Below are 17,880 nucleotides of genomic sequence, written 5' to 3' on the forward strand. Positions count from 1 at the left end.
AAGAGGTGACGTTTTAGGTCCTGCCCGCCCTGTTCCTTTGAACGAATCCCTAGCTCCGGGGGCGGGGGATGATTAAGGGCTCGTCTAATGGGAAGACGGCGCGGGGAGCGCTCGCCCAGTTATTGGCCAAGTAAAGTAAACAGAAGGCGGGCCGGGGCGGGGCGTGCCGGAGCCCGGGTGGCCCCCGGGAGGGGGCGGAGAGTGAGCGGCGGGCGGCGGCGGCGGCCCGGGAGGCCCCGGAGGCCGCGGTGCGGTCACTGCGAGCCGATCCGAGCCTCGCCGATCGCCATCCGGCCCCGGCCGCCTCGCGCAGTCCTAGCCGGCGGCGCGGCCCGGCGGGCCCGGCGGCGCCGCAGCCCATGGAGCTCGAGAACATCGTAGCGAACACGGTGCTACTCAAGGCCCGGGAAGGTGAGGTTGTCGGGTGCAGAGAAAGCGGGCGCGCGGCCTCCGAGGTCGGCGGGGCGTCTCAGCCGCCCTATCCCCTAGAGCAGCTAGCTCCATGCCCCGCACCTCTCGCGGACACGAGCCCTTCCGGCCTGTGGTCCTTTTCCTCCGCACCTGCCCTCCGGGAGCCAGAGCCCAGGAAGGGGCGGGAGTCCGGCCGCCGCCCTCGCGGCGAGTAGGGTGGTGGTGGTGGTGAAGGGGCTATGAGAAGGAGACAGGAAGGAAGCGGGAAGGGTGGGACCTCAGCCCCGGGAGAGCCGCTTTGAGGCCTCTCCCAGGTGAGACGTTAAGAAGCTGCCTCAGGAAGGGGAGGGGGCAGCCAGCCTACCCCACGTGCCCGGGCCCAGATTCAACCTGGGTTGCGCCCAGCCTGGGCCGGCGCAAAGTTGGTGCAGGGTAGAAGGTTTGGAGAATGAATTAACCTAGGCTCTGCCAGAGCACAGCCCACCCGAAGTGGGGAAACTGCTGGTCATTTATGCTACGCGCATGACTGCCACTTACTCGGAACTTCAGGACACTGGGGACAGAAGGGAATGGGTAACAGTTTTTGCCCTTAGGACTAGTGGGGCAGATGGGCACAGAAATAACTGGAAGCTGAGTTTTGAAGGAAGGGAGCATGCCAGGCTGGTAGGACTGTTAAGTGCAAGGCCTGGCAGAGGGGGCCTGTCTGGTGAATGTGTCACTGAGTGCTTCACGTTACCAGACACCTGCTCTATGAGGGTCCTGGGGATGCGTAAGGACCAGACCCGGTCTGCCCTTCACCTGCCATTGTTCACCTCAGTAACATAATCACCGAACACCTACTCTGTACCCTGTCCTGTCCAGGGTGCTGGGGACCAGTATAAGAAGAAGACATTTCTCTTTGAAACACTAGGACAGGGAGGTCAGGACTCTTTGCTGGGCTTTCAGGCAGGTAGCGCCATCTGCATTGCCTCTCTGACTTCTTTTACTAGTGGGAAACTGAGGCTCAGATCAGGAACTAGCCCCCAGGACCCTGCAAGACGGATTGACTCAGGTCTAGGACACAGCATGTCCCCAGTGCAGCCTGTAGGAAACAGATGCTTTCTGGCACATCATCTGGTGCCCCCTGCCTGCCCTGTGCATGTTGACCTGGGGAGGTACTGCCTGGAAATGGGCATGGTAGGCTGGGTCCTCAGTGCCCAGAGCCTTCTTTATCTCCTGTCCCTTATCGAGTCCTGGGGCTAGGCCTTCCTCCCAGCCTCTGGGGGCATCTGCCGATTCTGTTCTGCCTCGTCATCCAGCCAGCCAGGGAGGAGGGGAGGGGAGAGCCTGGACAGGCCTCCCTCCCTAGGGCTGTAGCCAGTTCAGGCTTCAAGCCTGCTGAGAACACTGCCTTGCCTGGCCAGAGAATGTAGGCCCCTTCTGACAGGCTTCCTTACGCCATGGGCGAGGCATAGGAGATTATGACCAGACTAGGACCAGTTCCTTCACTGGAGAATCCTCACTCCAGCCTGGCCCTGGCCCTCCCACCTGTGTGACTCTAGACAAGTCTCCTCTCTCTGAACTTCAGTAACTCTTTTTGTGGCATGGTTGAGGATGGGACATTGAAAACTAAAGGGGAGGTGCTGACTCAGTTGTCACTGAGTTCTGGACCCTGGTCTATAGACTGAGTGCACTGGAATCTCTTCATAAGCTAATTGACAGCTTGGGCCTAGGCTTTTGCCAGTTTCTCAAGTGATCTGAGGCCCTGAGTGATTTGGGATTGCGTGTATTCAGTTGACACCTGATAGATGCCGGGCATGTTTGGGTTTGGAAAAGAGTTTGGCCGGGGGTCCTAGGGAGCTGGGTTCAAATCCTACCTCTGGGACCTCCAGGCTTTGTAACCTTGGACAAATTGATTCCCCATTTCAGGGCCTCAGCTTTCTCATAAAATTGAGCCAGGTCTGTCAGAGTTGTTGTGAGGATGAAGTGGGACAGCACTGGGGGGTGTGCACCCTCACTTAATCCTCCTTCCTTTCCCAGGCCCCCAGAGACATGGGAAAGGGTCCAGGCTTGGGTGGGGTGGGGAGGAGCCCCACTGACTCTGGTGGCACTTCCAGGACAGGATATTTGCATGTGACTCTTTGCTGCTGCCTTGATGTGGCTGAGAGGAGGGGGAGGAGGAAGTAACTGGTGGGGGTAGCAGGCGGATGGAGGGTTGGGTGAGGGACTTGCGGGGGTGGGGGAGGAGTTCCCCTTCTGGGGAGGCCTTGCCCTGGGTTGAGGGTGGGGGTCTGTTGCTCACTCACAGTGGAGCAATGACTGTGAGATGTGCTGGGTTCAGGCTGCGGGAGGGCTGCTACCAGGTTTCCCAATGGGGTACCCTGCAACACTTCCTCCTCTAGGCAGCTTAGGTCAGGGAGCCCACTGGAGGACCCAGCCTTGCCCCTTCCCTGCAAGGCGGCCCCTCCTACACCGCCTTCCTTCAACCAGGCTAGATAGAAACAAAGCTGCATAAACCATAGGGGAAACTGAGGCCAGGCAAGGGAAAGTGGTGGCTGGAGGTTGCCACTGACTTGTTGGAGCTGGGCCCCACCCCTTGCCACAGCTTTACTGAGTACTGGACACAGACTCTGTTAGTCATCCTCACAATACTTCTGGAGGACCTGAAGTACACATGGAGAAACTGAGGTTCCTAGAGAGCAAGCTAGGGACTTCTCTGGTGGCTCATATAGTAAAGAATCTGCCTGCAGTGCAGGAGACCTCGGTTTGATTCCTGGGTTGGGAAGATCTCCTGGAGAAGGGAATAACAACCCACTGTAGTAGTCTTGCCTAGAGAAATCCATGGACAGACCACGGGGTCACAAAGAGTCGGACACAACTGAGTGACTAACACAGAAGAGAGCAAGTTAGTCTGAAGTGTAAAGGGGCGATTCAAACCCAAATCTGTAAGATGCCAAGACTCGGGTCCCTTCAACCATGTTCAACCTCATGACCCACAGGCCACACCTGTCTAGCTCTCTAACGTGTTTTATGTATTTGGCTGCAGTGGTTTTTTTTTTATATATAATATAGGAACTATTATTTCGTGTCACAGTCCAGATTCCCAGCTGACTTTTAAAAGTCTGAAGAGTTGGCCACGCCGAGCTGGCATTCCTGCCTAGTCAGAGTCAAGCAGTCAGCTGCGGTTGTGCTGCAGCTGTCTCCGTTAGAGGGGTCCAGTTCCCACACTCCCCACCGCTCCCTGTTGTTTCCCATCTGGTCCATATTTACTGCACCTGTCTGATTCTGTAGGCATTTGAGCTGCTGCCCAGCGGCTACAGATGAGAGATCAGCTAGGTAAAATGAGGTGCCAGGACCAAGAAAGTAGGGGTAAGAATTCTGAGTGCCAGGCCTCCTGCCACCACTTCTTTTGCCTCTGATGCAGGGTCCCATCATAGGGGCCTGGAGCCTCCCTGGTGACTCAGCTGCCCTCTGCCATCTCTCAGGCATGTCCCGCACATCCCAGGACGTCTCCCTTCTGGGCCTGGACTTAACACAGTTTCCCCCACTATCATGTCCTTCTCTTCACTTGGGAGGGAAACTCCTACCTGGTTGGAAGCAGCTGAGGCTTGCTGAAGCTAACTGGAAACCCCACCTCCCACCCATGGCCTGGCCTCATACCCTTCTTGATTCTTCCATCCCTTCTTGGCTCTCCAGCCTATGAGCCCCTAGCAGGAGGGCCTGGGGTCCATGTGTATCCTGAAGCCCAGCAAGAGCATGTTGCATGCAGAAGGAAGGCCCAAGGGGCCTCTCAGAGTGGACTGGGCCTAGGCTGGACCCTGAAGGCCTCTGGACCACGCTGAGGGTGGCAGGGAGGCCAGCAATGGCAGGACTCAAGAACTAGCGCCTGTTTGCTTCCACAGGTGGCGGCGGGAATCGTAAAGGCAAAAGCAAGAAATGGCGGCAGATGCTGCAGTTCCCCCATATCAGCCAGTGCGAAGAGCTGCGGCTCAGCCTCGGTGAGGCCTTGGTTGAGACTGCGGAGTCGGGTGGGGTGCAGAGGCGAGGGAGTCCTGGTGTGCCAGGGGAGCCTCCCCTGAGACCTTGTCTTGGGCCAGAGGGTTGTGGGGGTTTCACGGAGCAGAGAGATGGAGGCTGCACCACCCAGCTGAGTTTCAGTTCCTGGGTCCAGGCTGGGTGGAGGGCAGAGAGCACACAGGACAGCAGCCGGTGGTGGGGGTAGGTGTGGGGAGGAGCCCCAAGTCAGATATGGGAGCAGTCTGAGGGAAGCTGCGGAAGAGGGGACCAGGCCTCAGGTGAGCAGGGCTCGGAGGACACAGCAGAATGTGCAGGGGGGCTGGAGTCAGCTCACACACTGACTGTCTGGGGCGGTGGGGGTGGTGGAACCCAGGCCTGTGCGCAGCCTTACCCAGCCTGGCCCTGAGGGTGCCCAACAAAGCCTTGACCAGCAGGGCCCAAGCCCCCTCTGACGGCCTGCACGTGGGCCAGGAGTACACCATGGCTGCTTCCACCGCTGGGAAGGAGGCCTAGCCTCGAACTCGCCGGAAGCCACAGCTTCCTCCCACACTTTCGCCAGGCAGGCAGCAGGTGTGGGCTGGGCCAGAGCCGGGCCGGAACCGCACAGACCACACCCAGCCCCAACCATGACGTATGTACAAGTAGTGTGAACTGGAAGTCAGCGGCCGGAAGTGAGGACCCGGCTCTGGAGCCACACTCCAGCTTGTGTGACCTTGGGGCTAATCACTCAGCCACCCTGGGCCCTGGCGTCCCAGGGCTACGATGGCAGTAACAGTGGTGTCGCCTCAGTGCTGTGGCGAGGGTTCTAAAGGAGACAGTGGCTGCCATACTGCAGGGCCGAAAGCTGTTGGCGGGGGCTCCGGGCCTGGCGGTGTGGACAGGAGTGCCTTGCCGGCAGGCTCCAAATCCAGGAATCCAGCAGCTCCCACCTCTGCCTGCAGAGCGTGACTACCACAGCCTGTGTGAGCGGCAGCCCATTGGGCGCTTGCTGTTCCGAGAGTTCTGCGCCACGAGGCCTGAGCTGACTCGCTGCATTGCCTTCCTGGATGGGGTGGTGAGTGCGGCCCAGCCCCACACTGAGGGTGGGCAGAGGTCCTGGGCCACATGTGTGTCCCGTCTCCTCACACCTGTTACTCCATCCAAACCCCAAGCCTTCTCTGCCTCCACCCCCACCCCCGCAGGCCGAGTATGAAGTGACCCCTGATGAGAAGCGGAAGGCGTGTGGGCTGCGGCTCATGCAGAATTTTCTGAGCCACACGGTGAGTTAGCGCTGGTGTAGGGATGAGGGTAGTGGACAGAGCTCAGTGATGGTGAGAAGAATGACTACTGCCTGTGCAGAGAGTGCCCCTGGAGCTACTCCAGGCTCACCAGGCGGCACCGTGGGCAGGGAGCCCAGGAGGGTGGGCTGGGGCACTGGGCCCAGCAGCTCTGCTTCACCATGCCTCAAGAAAAGCGGCAGAAAATTCAGCCACTAAGCAGGCTGTGCACCCCTGGCCACCCATCTCAAACCCGAGATCTCTGCCCTGGAGGTGGGCAGGTCCTGTGCTGACCTGTCTGTGGCATGTCCCCAGGGTCCCGACCTCATCCCCGAGGTCCCCCGGCAACTGGTGACGAACTGTGCCCAGAGGCTGGAGGAGGGACCCTGCAAAGACCTCTTCCAGGAGCTTACTCGGTAAGACTCTCCTTGCCCTCAGGCTGAGAACTGTGTCCTGAGGAGGGGGCTTCTGCAGACCCAGAGGGCTATGAACAGTGCAGCAGGTGGTGAGCAAGCTCAGTCTCTCACCCCAGCCTTGCCCTTGCTCTGTGACCCTGATCAGGTTGCCTCCCCTCTCTAGCATCCTGGGCTTTAGCATTGGATATCCATCTCCCCCGCAGGTGCGCCAGCAGGAGGGTTGGCCAAGGATTCTGCCTTTCAGGCTGAGCATATACATAACAGGGGGCCTGGCCCATCGAGGGGAGAATGGGGGGTGTCAGGTGCTGACCAGAGGCTGGGTCTTCTCGACAGGTTGACCCATGAGTACCTGAGCGTGGCCCCTTTTGCCGACTACCTCGACAGCATCTACTTCAACCGTTTTCTGCAGTGGAAGTGGCTGGAAAGGTGAGCTCCTTGAAGGCTGGCCCCCGGGTTGAAGGGGTTCTCATGGGTCTCAGGCCCCTGCTCAGCTAGTGTTTGCTTCTCCAACCCCTTGTCCACAGGCAGCCAGTGACCAAAAACACCTTCAGGCAGTACCGAGTCCTGGGCAAAGGCGGCTTTGGGGAGGTGAGTGGCCAGGCCAGACCCCAGCAGAGTGTAGAGGTGGGGTAGAAGGGACCCTGACCATCCCCTTACCCTCTCTGAGCCTATAACCCTCAGGAAGGCTGCAGCTGGTCCCCACTTGCCCCATCTATCCTGGCTACAGGTATGCGCCTGCCAGGTGCGGGCCACAGGCAAGATGTATGCCTGCAAGAAGCTGGAGAAGAAGCGGATCAAGAAGCGGAAAGGGGAAGCCATGGCACTCAATGAGAAGCAGATCCTGGAGAAAGTGAACAGTAGGTTTGTAGTAAGTACAGACAGGAGACCCCTCCTTTCCCCCATGGCCACACCGGCCCTCCCCACTCACTGGACTAAGACCTCTTCCCTCCCTGACCCGCCCCCTCCAGGCACCACTACCTCTCCCGCCCTCAGAGATGCCTGGGAGGGGCGGCTTTGGGATGTTGACGCCTGGCCTGGGAAGCAGGGTGGCCCCAGGGAGTGGCGCTAAGGATAGCTTTTGGGTGGCTGGCGCTTGCCCCGCCACCAGGCGTCCCACGGCCTCTGCTTCAGGGCTCATGTCCCCTTGGTCACAGGTGAGCTTGGCCTATGCCTATGAGACCAAGGATGCGCTGTGCCTGGTGCTGACGCTGATGAACGGAGGCGACCTCAAGTTCCACATCTACCACATGGGCCAGGCTGGCTTCCCTGAGGCTCGGGCTATCTTCTACGCAGCAGAGATCTGCTGTGGCCTGGAGGACCTGCACCGGGAGCGTATTGTGTACAGGTGCAGGGGCATGGTCCTCCCGGCCAGGGGCCGTGGCTCGGCTGGGGTAGAGGCTGCAGAGGGATGTTGGTGTGCTGGCACCGTCGTTGGGGACACAAGTCTGTTGGACCTTAGCTCGGGCTCCACACTCATCCACGCTCACTAGGCTACTAGGCTCAGCGTGGCTCAGAACCCAGACTCTGGGGTCTGGTTGACCCATGTGTGAATCCTGGCCCTGTTACCCCTATGTGGCCCTGGCCAGTCAACTCCCTGCTCACAACACCATTTTTTTCCCCTGGGAAGCAAAGATTTTAATTCCTGCCTTGCAGCTTGTTGTAGAGAATGAATGAGATAATGCTGGAAAGTACACAGAACACGGCAGTGGGGAGCTCTGCTTAGTACTATTACTAGTAATGGTTTTGGGCTTCCCTGGTAGCTCATCTGGTAAAGAATCCGCCTGCAATGAGGGAGACCTGGGTTCAACCCCTGGATTGGGACGATCCCCTGGAGGAGGGCATGGCAACCCACTCCAGTATTCTTGCCTGGAGAATCCCATGGACAGAAGAGCCTGGCGGGCTACAGTCCATGGGGTCACAAAGACTCAGAAATGACTGAGCGACTAAGCACACCAGGAGGGGGTGGCCCCTTTGGCTGTCTGGCCAGCTGAGCAGCATCTAACCCTGCCGTTCTCTCCTTGCAGGGACCTAAAGCCAGAGAACATCCTACTAGATGACCATGGTGGGTGCGGGGCCCCTAGGGGCAGGGGAAGGATGGGAGAGGTGTGCCCATCTGCCTAATGGGCCTCCCTGCGTCTCCACCCACATTCAGGTCACATCCGCATCTCTGACCTGGGGCTGGCTGTGCACGTACCCGAAGGCCAGACGATCAAAGGCCGTGTGGGCACCGTGGGCTACATGGGTGAGTCCGCCTGCCCCCGACCCACCAGCCTCCTGGGTCCTCTTGCTGTCATGTGTCCAGTCCCACCACTTCTGTTGGGAAATCTGTACCGCACGGAACAGAAAGAGCTGACGTTCCTCTTTTATATGTGAGGAGACCAAGACTCAGCCAGGGCTCCACACACTGTGAATCCACAGCGTTCACTCGCTTGCATAGTCATTGGGCCCCTCCTACTGACTGGGCCTGAAGGTGGCTACCGGTGAAAGACGAGGGCCTCACGCCCGTTTTCCGTAGCCCTGGTTCCTGCACTGCCCCACCTGCCCATGCTAGGAGTGGGAGTGCCCATCTGTGGTAGGGGCCGTGGCGAGGCCCCGAGTTCCCCTTGAGAGCGCGTGACACAGTAGACAGAGCTCCAGGTATGCGCTCCACCACCTCCTCATACGTCCAAGGGCCAGACATTCTGCTTCTCTCAGCCTCACTTTCCCTGGCTGAAGCCTGCTCCCAGGGTTGCCTTCAACCTGAAAGGAGGCGCTAGAGGCAAAACTCCCTACCTGCCCGCTCTAGCAGGCAGTCGACACCCAGCAAATGAGTTGCCATCTTCTTTCCTCTCTTTGACATTGAAGCTAGAGATTGCAAACTGATAGCCACACTGGGTCTAATTTGGCCTCCATCTGTGTTTAAATCAAATTGTCTTTGAAACAATTTGAAGTGGTCATCAGCATTTGATAACCCAGACAGCTTCATGTTAAAAATATGATTTCTGACTTCTCTTGAACGATCAGAAGACCTGACCCCCCCACCCCCACCCCACCCTGCAGGGCCATACCAGCTCCTTCTGGTGGGCTGTGAGCTCCGCTACTCCCTGTGGTCCCCACCAGGCTGCTGATGGTGCCTGCCTGGCACTGGCTGGTGCCAGTGGGTGTTTGAACTGATCCCTGGCCTTGACATGCGAGCTGGCCATTCCCAACGCCCCAGGGCTCAATTCTGCCTCCCGCCCAGTCTTAATTCCTGCTGTCCTTCCCAGCCCCAGAGGTGGTAAAAAACGAACGGTACACCTTTAGCCCAGACTGGTGGGCGCTTGGCTGCCTCCTGTATGAGATGATCGCAGGCCAGTCACCCTTCCAGCAGAGGAAAAAGAAGATCAAGAGGGAGGAAGTGGAGCGGCTGGTGAAGGAGGTGCCTGAGGAGTACTCCGAGCACTTCTCCCCACAGGCCCGCTCACTCTGCTCCCAGGTACAGCCGCCAGCAGGAGGCCCAACCAGCTGGGGCTGGGGCTGGGGGTACCTCTCTCAAGGATACCCTAACCGCCCCTGCCCTGATGCAGCTCCTCTGCAAGGACCCCTCTGAACGCCTGGGGTGTGGTGGGGGCGGCGCCCAAGAGGTGAAGGAGCACCCCCTCTTCAAGAAGCTGAACTTCAAGCGGCTGGGAGCTGGCATGCTGGAACCACCCTTCAAGCCTGATGTGAGTGCCACCCACTCCTGCTGAAGGCAGGGCCAAGCCCAAGCGGAGCTAGGGGCTCTTGGAGCATTGATTGGGACCTGCTCAGTGCAAGCATTAGAAAACTCAAGTGGGTTAACCAACCAAACAGTTCACCGGGCTCCTAAAAATGAAAGGCCCCAGAACAGGCCTGGCTTTTGGCACACTGGATCTGGGGCTTCAGCAGTACTGTGAGAATTCTGTCTTCCTCCTCCTCCCCACTACCTGCTTCCCTCTGGGCAGCTGTCCTCAGGGTATCAGGCCTTCATCCTAATAACTCGGCCACCCTGGCAGACAGAGAGTGCCTCTTTACTCATTGCCTGATTACTCGGATGCCCCTCAGCAGCCACATCAGGACCACATGCCCACCATGCCACTCAAGTGGGGAAGATTGGTCTCCCAAAGGGAAACCAAGATTCCTTGCCAGCAGGGGGAAGGGCCATTGGACTGGCAAAACATCCACTGCCCCCTGCACCTGGCAACGCTGACCTCCCATCTGTGAGCAGAACACTCCCCTCTGCAGAGTCTCACTCATTGACTGAGCTCCTCAGTGGGTCAGGCATCTGCTGGCAGAAACATCCTGGAGTCATCAGATTCTCAGTGCGAGAAGTCCAACTCAAACTTAGGCCCAACATGGAGGTTTGGGGTTCATTTAGCCAGAAAGTCCCAGAGTAGGACCAGCGTCAGTGTTTCACACTGTGTTGCCAGGACTCCACCTCTTGTCTCTGCTTGTCACCTGTTGACTGTTCTCCCATTGAATTCAAGCTTCTCAGTATAATGTCATAGGGAAGGTTCTGACTGGCCTAAATTAGGTCATGTGCTTGCCCTCACCTCATGTGTAAGAGGACTGAGTCCTGTGATTGACAGTTCACCAGGAACACAGGGGAAGAAGGAAGGTGATGATGGGCAGGCCAGATTGGTGGCTGTCAATCATGCATGTGATTACACATTCAACAAAGTATCTGAATGCCAGTATGTGCCAGATCTCAGAGTTCATAGTGTCAGTAGGACGCAGTCCTACCTTCATGGTCTAGTGGGAAGACATAGAAAAATAAGCCAGTAAGTGAAAAAGGAGTGGTGGAGGGGTGGGAGTATTTTTGGACAGGATGGCCTCTGAGTAGCTGATGGATGAGTATCAGTAGAAACCTAAAGTATGTGAAGGAGAGAGTTGTGCCAAGATTTGGGGCATGAGCATTCCAGGGAGAAGGAGCAGCCAGGCATTGAGGTCCTAGTCCAGGGACCAACCTTGAGAGGTGGAGCAAAAGTGGAGGCCAGTGTGGGCAGGGAAAGGGAATGTGGAGCAGGAGTGTTGAGGGGTGGGGACAGGTGGGGGCCCACAGAGCTGGGAGATGGGAGTGGGAGGCCCCTGCCTCCACAGGACTGCATCTTGTAGGTGGGGCTACCAGCGCCCAGAGGTGCTGGCCTTGCCATCGGCAGTTGAACTGCAAGCCTGACTTCTGCAGCCTGCCTTAGAGCTGGCTGTCCCACTCAGCTTGACTCCAGCTTCCCTGCACATGATCTCAGTTAATCTTGAAAATCACTGCCCTGGAGTTTAACTTTTTTAGAAGCAGATGAAAAGTGTGCTTGATGGTGATACAGGTTTTAGCAGCTTTATTGAGTTCACATACCATACAACTCACTTCTTTTAAGCATATAATTAAATGACTTTTAGCATAAAGATGCAACCATCACCAAAATCAATTTTAGAACATTTTCATCACCCCTCCCCCCCAAACACCCCCTACTCATTAGCAGTCATTCCTCATTCCCCTTCCCCTTGGCAGCCACTAATCTGCTTTATGTCTGTCTATATTAGCCTGTTCTGGACCTAATGTTAACGGGATTGTATCATATGTGGTGCCTTGTGACTGGCTTCTTGCAGTTTGCGTGTTTTCCAGGTTCACCCGTGTTGTAGTTCTTACTGGTTCTGCATTCCTTTTTTATGACTGGATAATATTCCATTCTATGAATATTGCATATTCTGTTTATTCATCCATCTACGGACATTAGTGTTGTTTTTGTTATGGGGCTCTGATGGATAATGCTGCTTTGAACATTCACATACAAGTTCTTGTGGGGACGTATGTTTTCATTTCTCTGGGACGTATACCTAGGAGTTGAATGCTGGCTCATATGGTAACATGTTTACGCTTTGGGAGAGCTGCTGACTTTTCTGAAAAGCAGCTGTATGATTTTACATGATGACGTTTTGACATCCTTAACAGTATGATTTAGAAAACAATGTAAAGATGAAAAAGGAAGTGGCCTTCTGGAGTGAGGTGCGCTCCTAGCAGGGGGCTAGGGGCACAGGGACTGTTGACTGTGAAGCAGGAGATGGAGTATGCCATTGGACATCCCAGGACAGAGGGACCCATCAGCTCCAAGCTCTGCATGGGGTGTCCAGCTGAAGGGGCCAGCTGAGATTCAGCCTGCTCTCCCCTTACCAGTTGCCCCCAGACAGCTGTGTACAGGCAGGGAGGTGGGGGGGCTCCCCATTACTGATTCCATACGGCACTGTGGAGACTGATGGACTGTCATGGGTCAGCTATGCAGCCTCCTCAGTCCGTGAGCAGTGAGGGGTGATCCCCAGTTTAGAGGGAAACTTGGGCCTCAGAAGTGACTGTCATGCTCAGGAAGTGCATGGGGCACTTTGATTTTTGAAGTAAAGTTGATTTATAGTGTTGTGTGTTAGTTTCTGCTGTACAGCAAGGTGATTCAGATAAGATATATATATGTGTTTATGTACATGTGTATACATACTTTTTTCAGATTCTCTCCATTGTAGTTTATTACAAGGTATTGAATATAGTTCCTCACACTATAGAGTATGACTGTGTTGTTTATTTATGTAATATATAGTCATATGTATCTGCTAATCCCAAACTCCTTATTTATCTTCTCCCCTTCCTCTTTGGTAACTGTAAGTTGTTTTCGATGTCTGTGAGTCTCTTTCTGTTTTGTAAATTAAGTTCATTTGAATCTATTTTTCTAGATTCCACATGTGATATCACTATATTTGTCTTTGTATGACTTACTTCACTTAGTGTGATGAACTGTAGGTCCATCGATGTTGCTGCAAATAGCATTATTTCATTCCTTTTTATAGCTCAGTAATATTCCATTATAAATATATATATACCAAACATACCACGTCTTCCTTATCCATTCATCTATGGATGGATATTTAGACTGCGTCCATATGTTATCTATTGTAAATAGTGCTGCTGTGAACACTGGGGGCACCAGGAAGCTGCAAGGGTCAGGGCACACCCAGCCCCAGCTCAGGGCTGAGTTGGTCTCCTGTGGGGTCTTCCTGTCTGACCACTGTCTCTGTTCCCCCAGCCCCAGGCCATTTACTGCAAAGATGTTCTGGATATTGAACAGTTCTCAACAGTTAAGGGTGTGGAGCTAGAGCCCACTGACCAGGACTTCTACCAGAAATTTGCCACGGGCAGTGTGCCTATCCCTTGGCAGAACGAGGTGGGGACCTGCCCAGCCGGTGGGTGGGGGGTGACCTCAGGGGCAGCACTCACAGCTGCCTGTTCTGTGGCAGATGGTGGAGACCGAGTGCTTCCAGGAGCTGAACGTCTTCGGGCTGGATGGCTCGGTTCCCCCAGACCTAGACTGGAAGGGCCAGCCACCAGCACCCCCCAAAAAGGGACTGCTGCAGAGACTCTTCAGTCGCCAGGTAATCCCCAGGAGTGTCCTACCTCAGCCCCCAGCCCAGCTCCTGGGATGGCAGGTGGGAGGCAGAGCTGGTGTCCGTATGCGGGGGAGTGGGCATCTTCCGGTCGTGTCAGCAGTGCCCAGGGTCTCTGGCCCCATTCCCACCTGTCCCCCACCCATGGCTGGGCTCATGGCCTCTTTTCTCTTTCCAGAGGTGAGCAGTGTGGGCTTCCTGTGGGTTGGCCTTGCTGCCCAGCCCCGGGGAGCCACAGGCAGCCCTTCCATGGCAGAGGCGAGATGTGGGCGAAAGAAGTCTGGTGCCCGCTCCCTACCCATCCTTCCCCTCCCCTGCCGTGCCCTGCACCTGGCACCTGCAAGCAGCGAGCCTTGCTTAGCCGTCTTGTCTCCCCATGCCCTGCATCCACCAGCCCCAGAATAGAGGGCCCTGGCAGAGCCTGGGGTCCACCTGGTCCCTCTTACCTCCAGCCTATTGCCAGCAGCCTCTGCACTGGTGCCCACACATGTCTGGCCTGAGCTGCTGCTCTGGGCCCCTCGTGGGGCATCCCCTCCTTGGAGCACAGCCCTGGTCGGCCCTGGCAGGGCCGGGCCAGGTAAAGGCCCTGGTGGCTAACTGCGCGCGCTCTGCCTCTCTCCCTCCATGTCTCCCCTGCCCTGCAGGACTGCTGTGGAAACTGCAGCGACAGTGAGGAAGAGCTTCCCGCCCGCCTCGAGCTCCCCACCCGCCTCTAGCCCCCAGACTGGGGCCCCCCCGGGCGGTTGGCGGTAGCAGCTACTGCGAACGCTGTTTACAGTTTTGCACAGTGGTCTTCCCCATTGTCCACTCAAGTCGTGGCCTGGGAGACACAGCCGGAGCTGTCCCCAGTGCCCTCTGCCCTGGAGCCCCTGGTCTGGCTGAGTGGTCAAGGCTTGGGCTGTCCCCTGGGACAAAGGTGCGTCCCTTCAGCTCTTGTCTGTGGAGCTCGGGGCTTTCTGTATTTATGTCTTTGTATGAATGTATATAGCAACCAGAACATTCTTAAGACTCACCCTGGAGCCGGCAGAGGGGCTGCTGCCGCACACTCCAGACACCTCAGGCCCGGCTTGGATGGGCAAAGTTGGGCCAGGCCAGGCCCCTGGGCCCTCAGCACTGTGCTTGCCACCGCCGACCTCTGAGTGAGACTCGTGCCTGCCGCTGCCGCCCTGGGTTTCGGCCTCCACCTCTGGGGCCCAATACTGGCCATTCTCAGCACCTGTCAGAGCTGGACCTGGGAACACTGGGTCCCCTAGGCCTGTGCCAAAGTGTGACTGGAGACTGGGCTGCCCCTGGGACCCCTCAGTCCACTGCCCAGGCTGTCCCGGACGGGTCTGCCTCTGCCTTCCAGCTCCCGGGACACCTCGTCCCCTGTGCTGGGCCCTGTCCTGGAGTCACCTCTTGCAGAACACCCCAGCCTGGGCCATAGGAAGGGAAGGGGTAGGGGTGTCACTGACCAACCCTCAAACATTCCAGACTCCCCTTGAAATACACACATGTGCCCAGCAATAATCTGCCCCTCCCTGTGTGTGTGTGTGTGTGTGTGTGTGTGTGTGTGTGAATGAATGAATGAAAGAGAGAGAGAGAGAGAAGGGGGCAGGCTGAGGCTGTGTGCCTGCATCCCAGCCCCAGCCCTTCCCAGACTGATGGCCCTCTTGGTCCCAGTGTTAACGGTAGTGTGGGATACAGGGCCCCAGGTTTTCCATATTTAAGGCCAATTTTTATTACTCGTTTTGTCCAATGTAAGCTGCCACATGTCTCTGTGAATACAGTCCGAGCACAAACCTGGCTAGCTGCCCCTGCCTGCCTCTTTCTTGGCCCTGGTGGTCCAGGGATGTCCTTGCTTCCCTGGCCCTGCTGGAAGTGGGAAGGGGTTGGAAGTGGGGCTGGTGGAGGCTGCCCTTCCACCAAGGCCTAAGGGCCTCAGGACTGATCTTAGGGTAACCTCTCCAAGCTCTGGTGGCCTTTGGGCTCCACCAGTTTCCTCAATGGGATGAGGCCTGAGGAGAGAAGCCTCGGGTCTCCACTAGGGTATGGGTCTGACTCCGCTTGTGCTGAAGAGGCAGGCTCAGCTGGCAGTATCCTCCAAGACCAAGGCGGCCTGCCCACCAGTTGTGGGTTTGGAGCCGCCTGTTGGGAACACCTGCTCAATCTGTCTTGTCTGGATACCTCCATGATTTGCCCAGGGCCCGTACACATGTATTAGAGCCATTCCTCTGCTCTGCTTCTGAACCAGGAAATGTGGCCAGGCAGAAATGCACACTGGTGATGCTGCAAGTTAGGTCATGGCAGAGGCAGGTGCAGACCAGCCATGTGGGCATCAGGGAGAATTCTCTGAAGGTAGCAGTTGAGCTGGGCCTAGAAGGAGACCTGTGCAGAGACGAGAGTGACAGCCTGTTGACCACAAGTATGTCCCAGGCTACACAAACTTGTTCCTGTAGCCTTCCAATGACTTCAGCCCCTGCTATAACCACCATAGTGGTTTGTTCCTGGCCTTTGGGCCAGGTACCAGTGCCACAGAGGCCACATGAGCTTTGCAGTTGGACAGCTCTGGGTTCAAGTCCCAGCCTGGCCACTTATCAAACGGTATTGCATAGACCCTACCCTTGTCTGGAAAGATTGGTGTGATTTCCCATTGCCTCACAGCATCTATGAAAGTTCCCGTAAATAGCCAGTCACCCTCCTGAGCCCTTGGGTCATCGGCAGCCCAGCTCTTGAGAGCGTGTGCCGCGTGCACCGCTGCTTCTGTTGATGTGAGGGGAATGGGGTAGGGAGAGGGCTTTGCTTAGCTAGGTCTTCCAGCTGGTGAGTGGCCATTGCAGGGTTGAGAGGAAGCGATTAAAGATGAGGAAACTGGAGGTGAGAGACAGGGGCCTGAGGCACAGCAAATTCTGTTGTGGGGGTTGAGGACTGGGTAGATAGGTATTAGTGTACAGAGGCCGCAGCCCAGCTCTGGGCAGGTGTGTGAGGGTGAATGAATGCCAGGTAGATGGGTAGGTCCATACCTCCTGATGGCGCTAGTGGTAAGGAATCTGCCTGCCAATGCAGGAGATGCTGGTTTGATCCCTGGGTCAGGAAGATCCCCTGGAGAAGAGAATGGCAACCCACTCCAGTATTCTTGCCTGGGAAATCCCATGGACAGAAGAGCCTGGAGTGCTAGTAGTCCAAGGGGTTGCTAAGAGTCAGACACAACTGAGCATGCATGCATGCAAACCTCCCACCAGACTCCCCTTAGGTAGGTAGGCACCTGGGGAACTTCTTGGCAAGGGTTCAACCCACCTTAAAGTTCTTACCACAGTGGATCCTTGGCAGAGGAAACTTCCAGAATCCCCTTACTAACAAGTCTTCGCTAAGTTCATCTCCCCATCCAGCTCTGTGATCAGAGCTGGGAACCCAGATGGAGATGAGGTCCCCCCTGCCAGCTTGGAACTCAGTCTGGTAGGCAAGCAGACGGGGGAACAGTGGGACCCAGTGTGATCAGCACTGTAGCAAAGATGACTCTAGAACTGCTGGGGCTAGGGCTGAGACTGAGGGTCAACACAAAGCAAGGGAGGAGGCCCCTCGTCACAAAGTTGTCCAGTTAGGACCCTCCAGGGTACAGAATCAGATGTTCCCGGACAAGGAGTCAGATGGGTGATCTAGAGCCTCTAGTGGGGCAATGGCTGGAGCCAAGTTCAAGGAGACTGCTACGCTGGGTTTTGAAAGCTGTGCTAGGATGTGGGGTCTCATCCGGAACGTGGGGGCAGTCCTGAAGGATTTTAGGTGGTTGTGTTAGGGTGTCTGCCTAACATGTGCAAAAGCACCCCATGTTTCCTTTGGGCAAACTCTGCTTAGTCTTCGTGGTTCAGATGGGACTGGGCTGGCATTTGCTGTATACACATAGACTTACAGCATGTGACCCAGGGGGCACTGTCAGGGATCTTTGGTTGCAAGTGACAGCTGTCCTAAAGCTAACTTAGAATGTGTTAAAATGGTATGAAGGAGCTGAGAGCACCAGGACTTAGGTAGCTCATCAGGTAGCACAACCCCCAGAAGCAAGATGCTACAGCCATGTTTATGTCTTTGGACTACTGAGCTTCAAATCCAAGGAGTCCAAATGACCAGGCTGGGAACTTGCCCACTGTACATCAGGGGCACCTTATGGGGGTGTGGTGAGTCCCACAGTGAAATAAGGGTACCCAAAGAAAAGGGAATGGATACTGGGTGACTGAACACATGCCCCTTCGCCTATACCTGGGTTGGTTCACCTCTGTACACTTGGCCAATACAAATCCAAAAGGAGCCTGGGGGGTTGCCTGCACTACTGACGGACAGTCAGTGTTCTCGGTTCCTCTAGCAATGGATGGCTTGTGTCTAGAGCTGTGGGGTCAACCTCACCACTACGTGGAGGCAGATTTACCTGAAAA

General features: G+C 56.3%; 1 protein-coding gene across 7 annotated transcripts; it reads left to right on the plus strand.

Annotated features, from left to right (window-relative positions):
* The first annotated feature begins 164 nt into the window (after positions 1-164).
* On the plus strand, positions 165-15,262 carry GRK6 (G protein-coupled receptor kinase 6). Of its 7 annotated transcripts, XM_069591795.1 has the most exons (17): positions 170-411; positions 4,293-4,388; positions 5,349-5,461; positions 5,589-5,666; positions 5,979-6,079; positions 6,413-6,505; positions 6,604-6,667; positions 6,807-6,947; positions 7,234-7,424; positions 8,104-8,141; positions 8,232-8,321; positions 9,325-9,533; positions 9,625-9,762; positions 13,120-13,257; positions 13,331-13,465; positions 13,656-13,657; positions 14,122-15,262. In XM_069591795.1, exons 1-17 carry the CDS (start codon positions 360-362, stop codon positions 14,228-14,230), a joined length of 1,788 nt encoding a protein of 595 aa, XP_069447896.1. In that variant the 5' UTR covers positions 170-359; the 3' UTR covers positions 14,231-15,262. The 7 variants fall into 7 exon arrangements, with proteins under 7 accessions (XP_069447891.1, XP_069447890.1, XP_069447896.1 ...); XM_069591790.1 differs by having other exon boundaries at positions 165-411; positions 13,656-15,262; XM_069591789.1 differs by lacking the exon at positions 13,656-13,657 and having other exon boundaries at positions 165-411.
* Positions 15,263-17,880: the final 2,618 nt, after the last annotated feature.

This window comes from Ovis canadensis, chromosome 5 (assembly GCF_042477335.2).
Source record: "Ovis canadensis isolate MfBH-ARS-UI-01 breed Bighorn chromosome 5, ARS-UI_OviCan_v2, whole genome shotgun sequence".
Classification (NCBI taxonomy): Eukaryota; Metazoa; Chordata; class Mammalia; order Artiodactyla; family Bovidae; genus Ovis; species Ovis canadensis.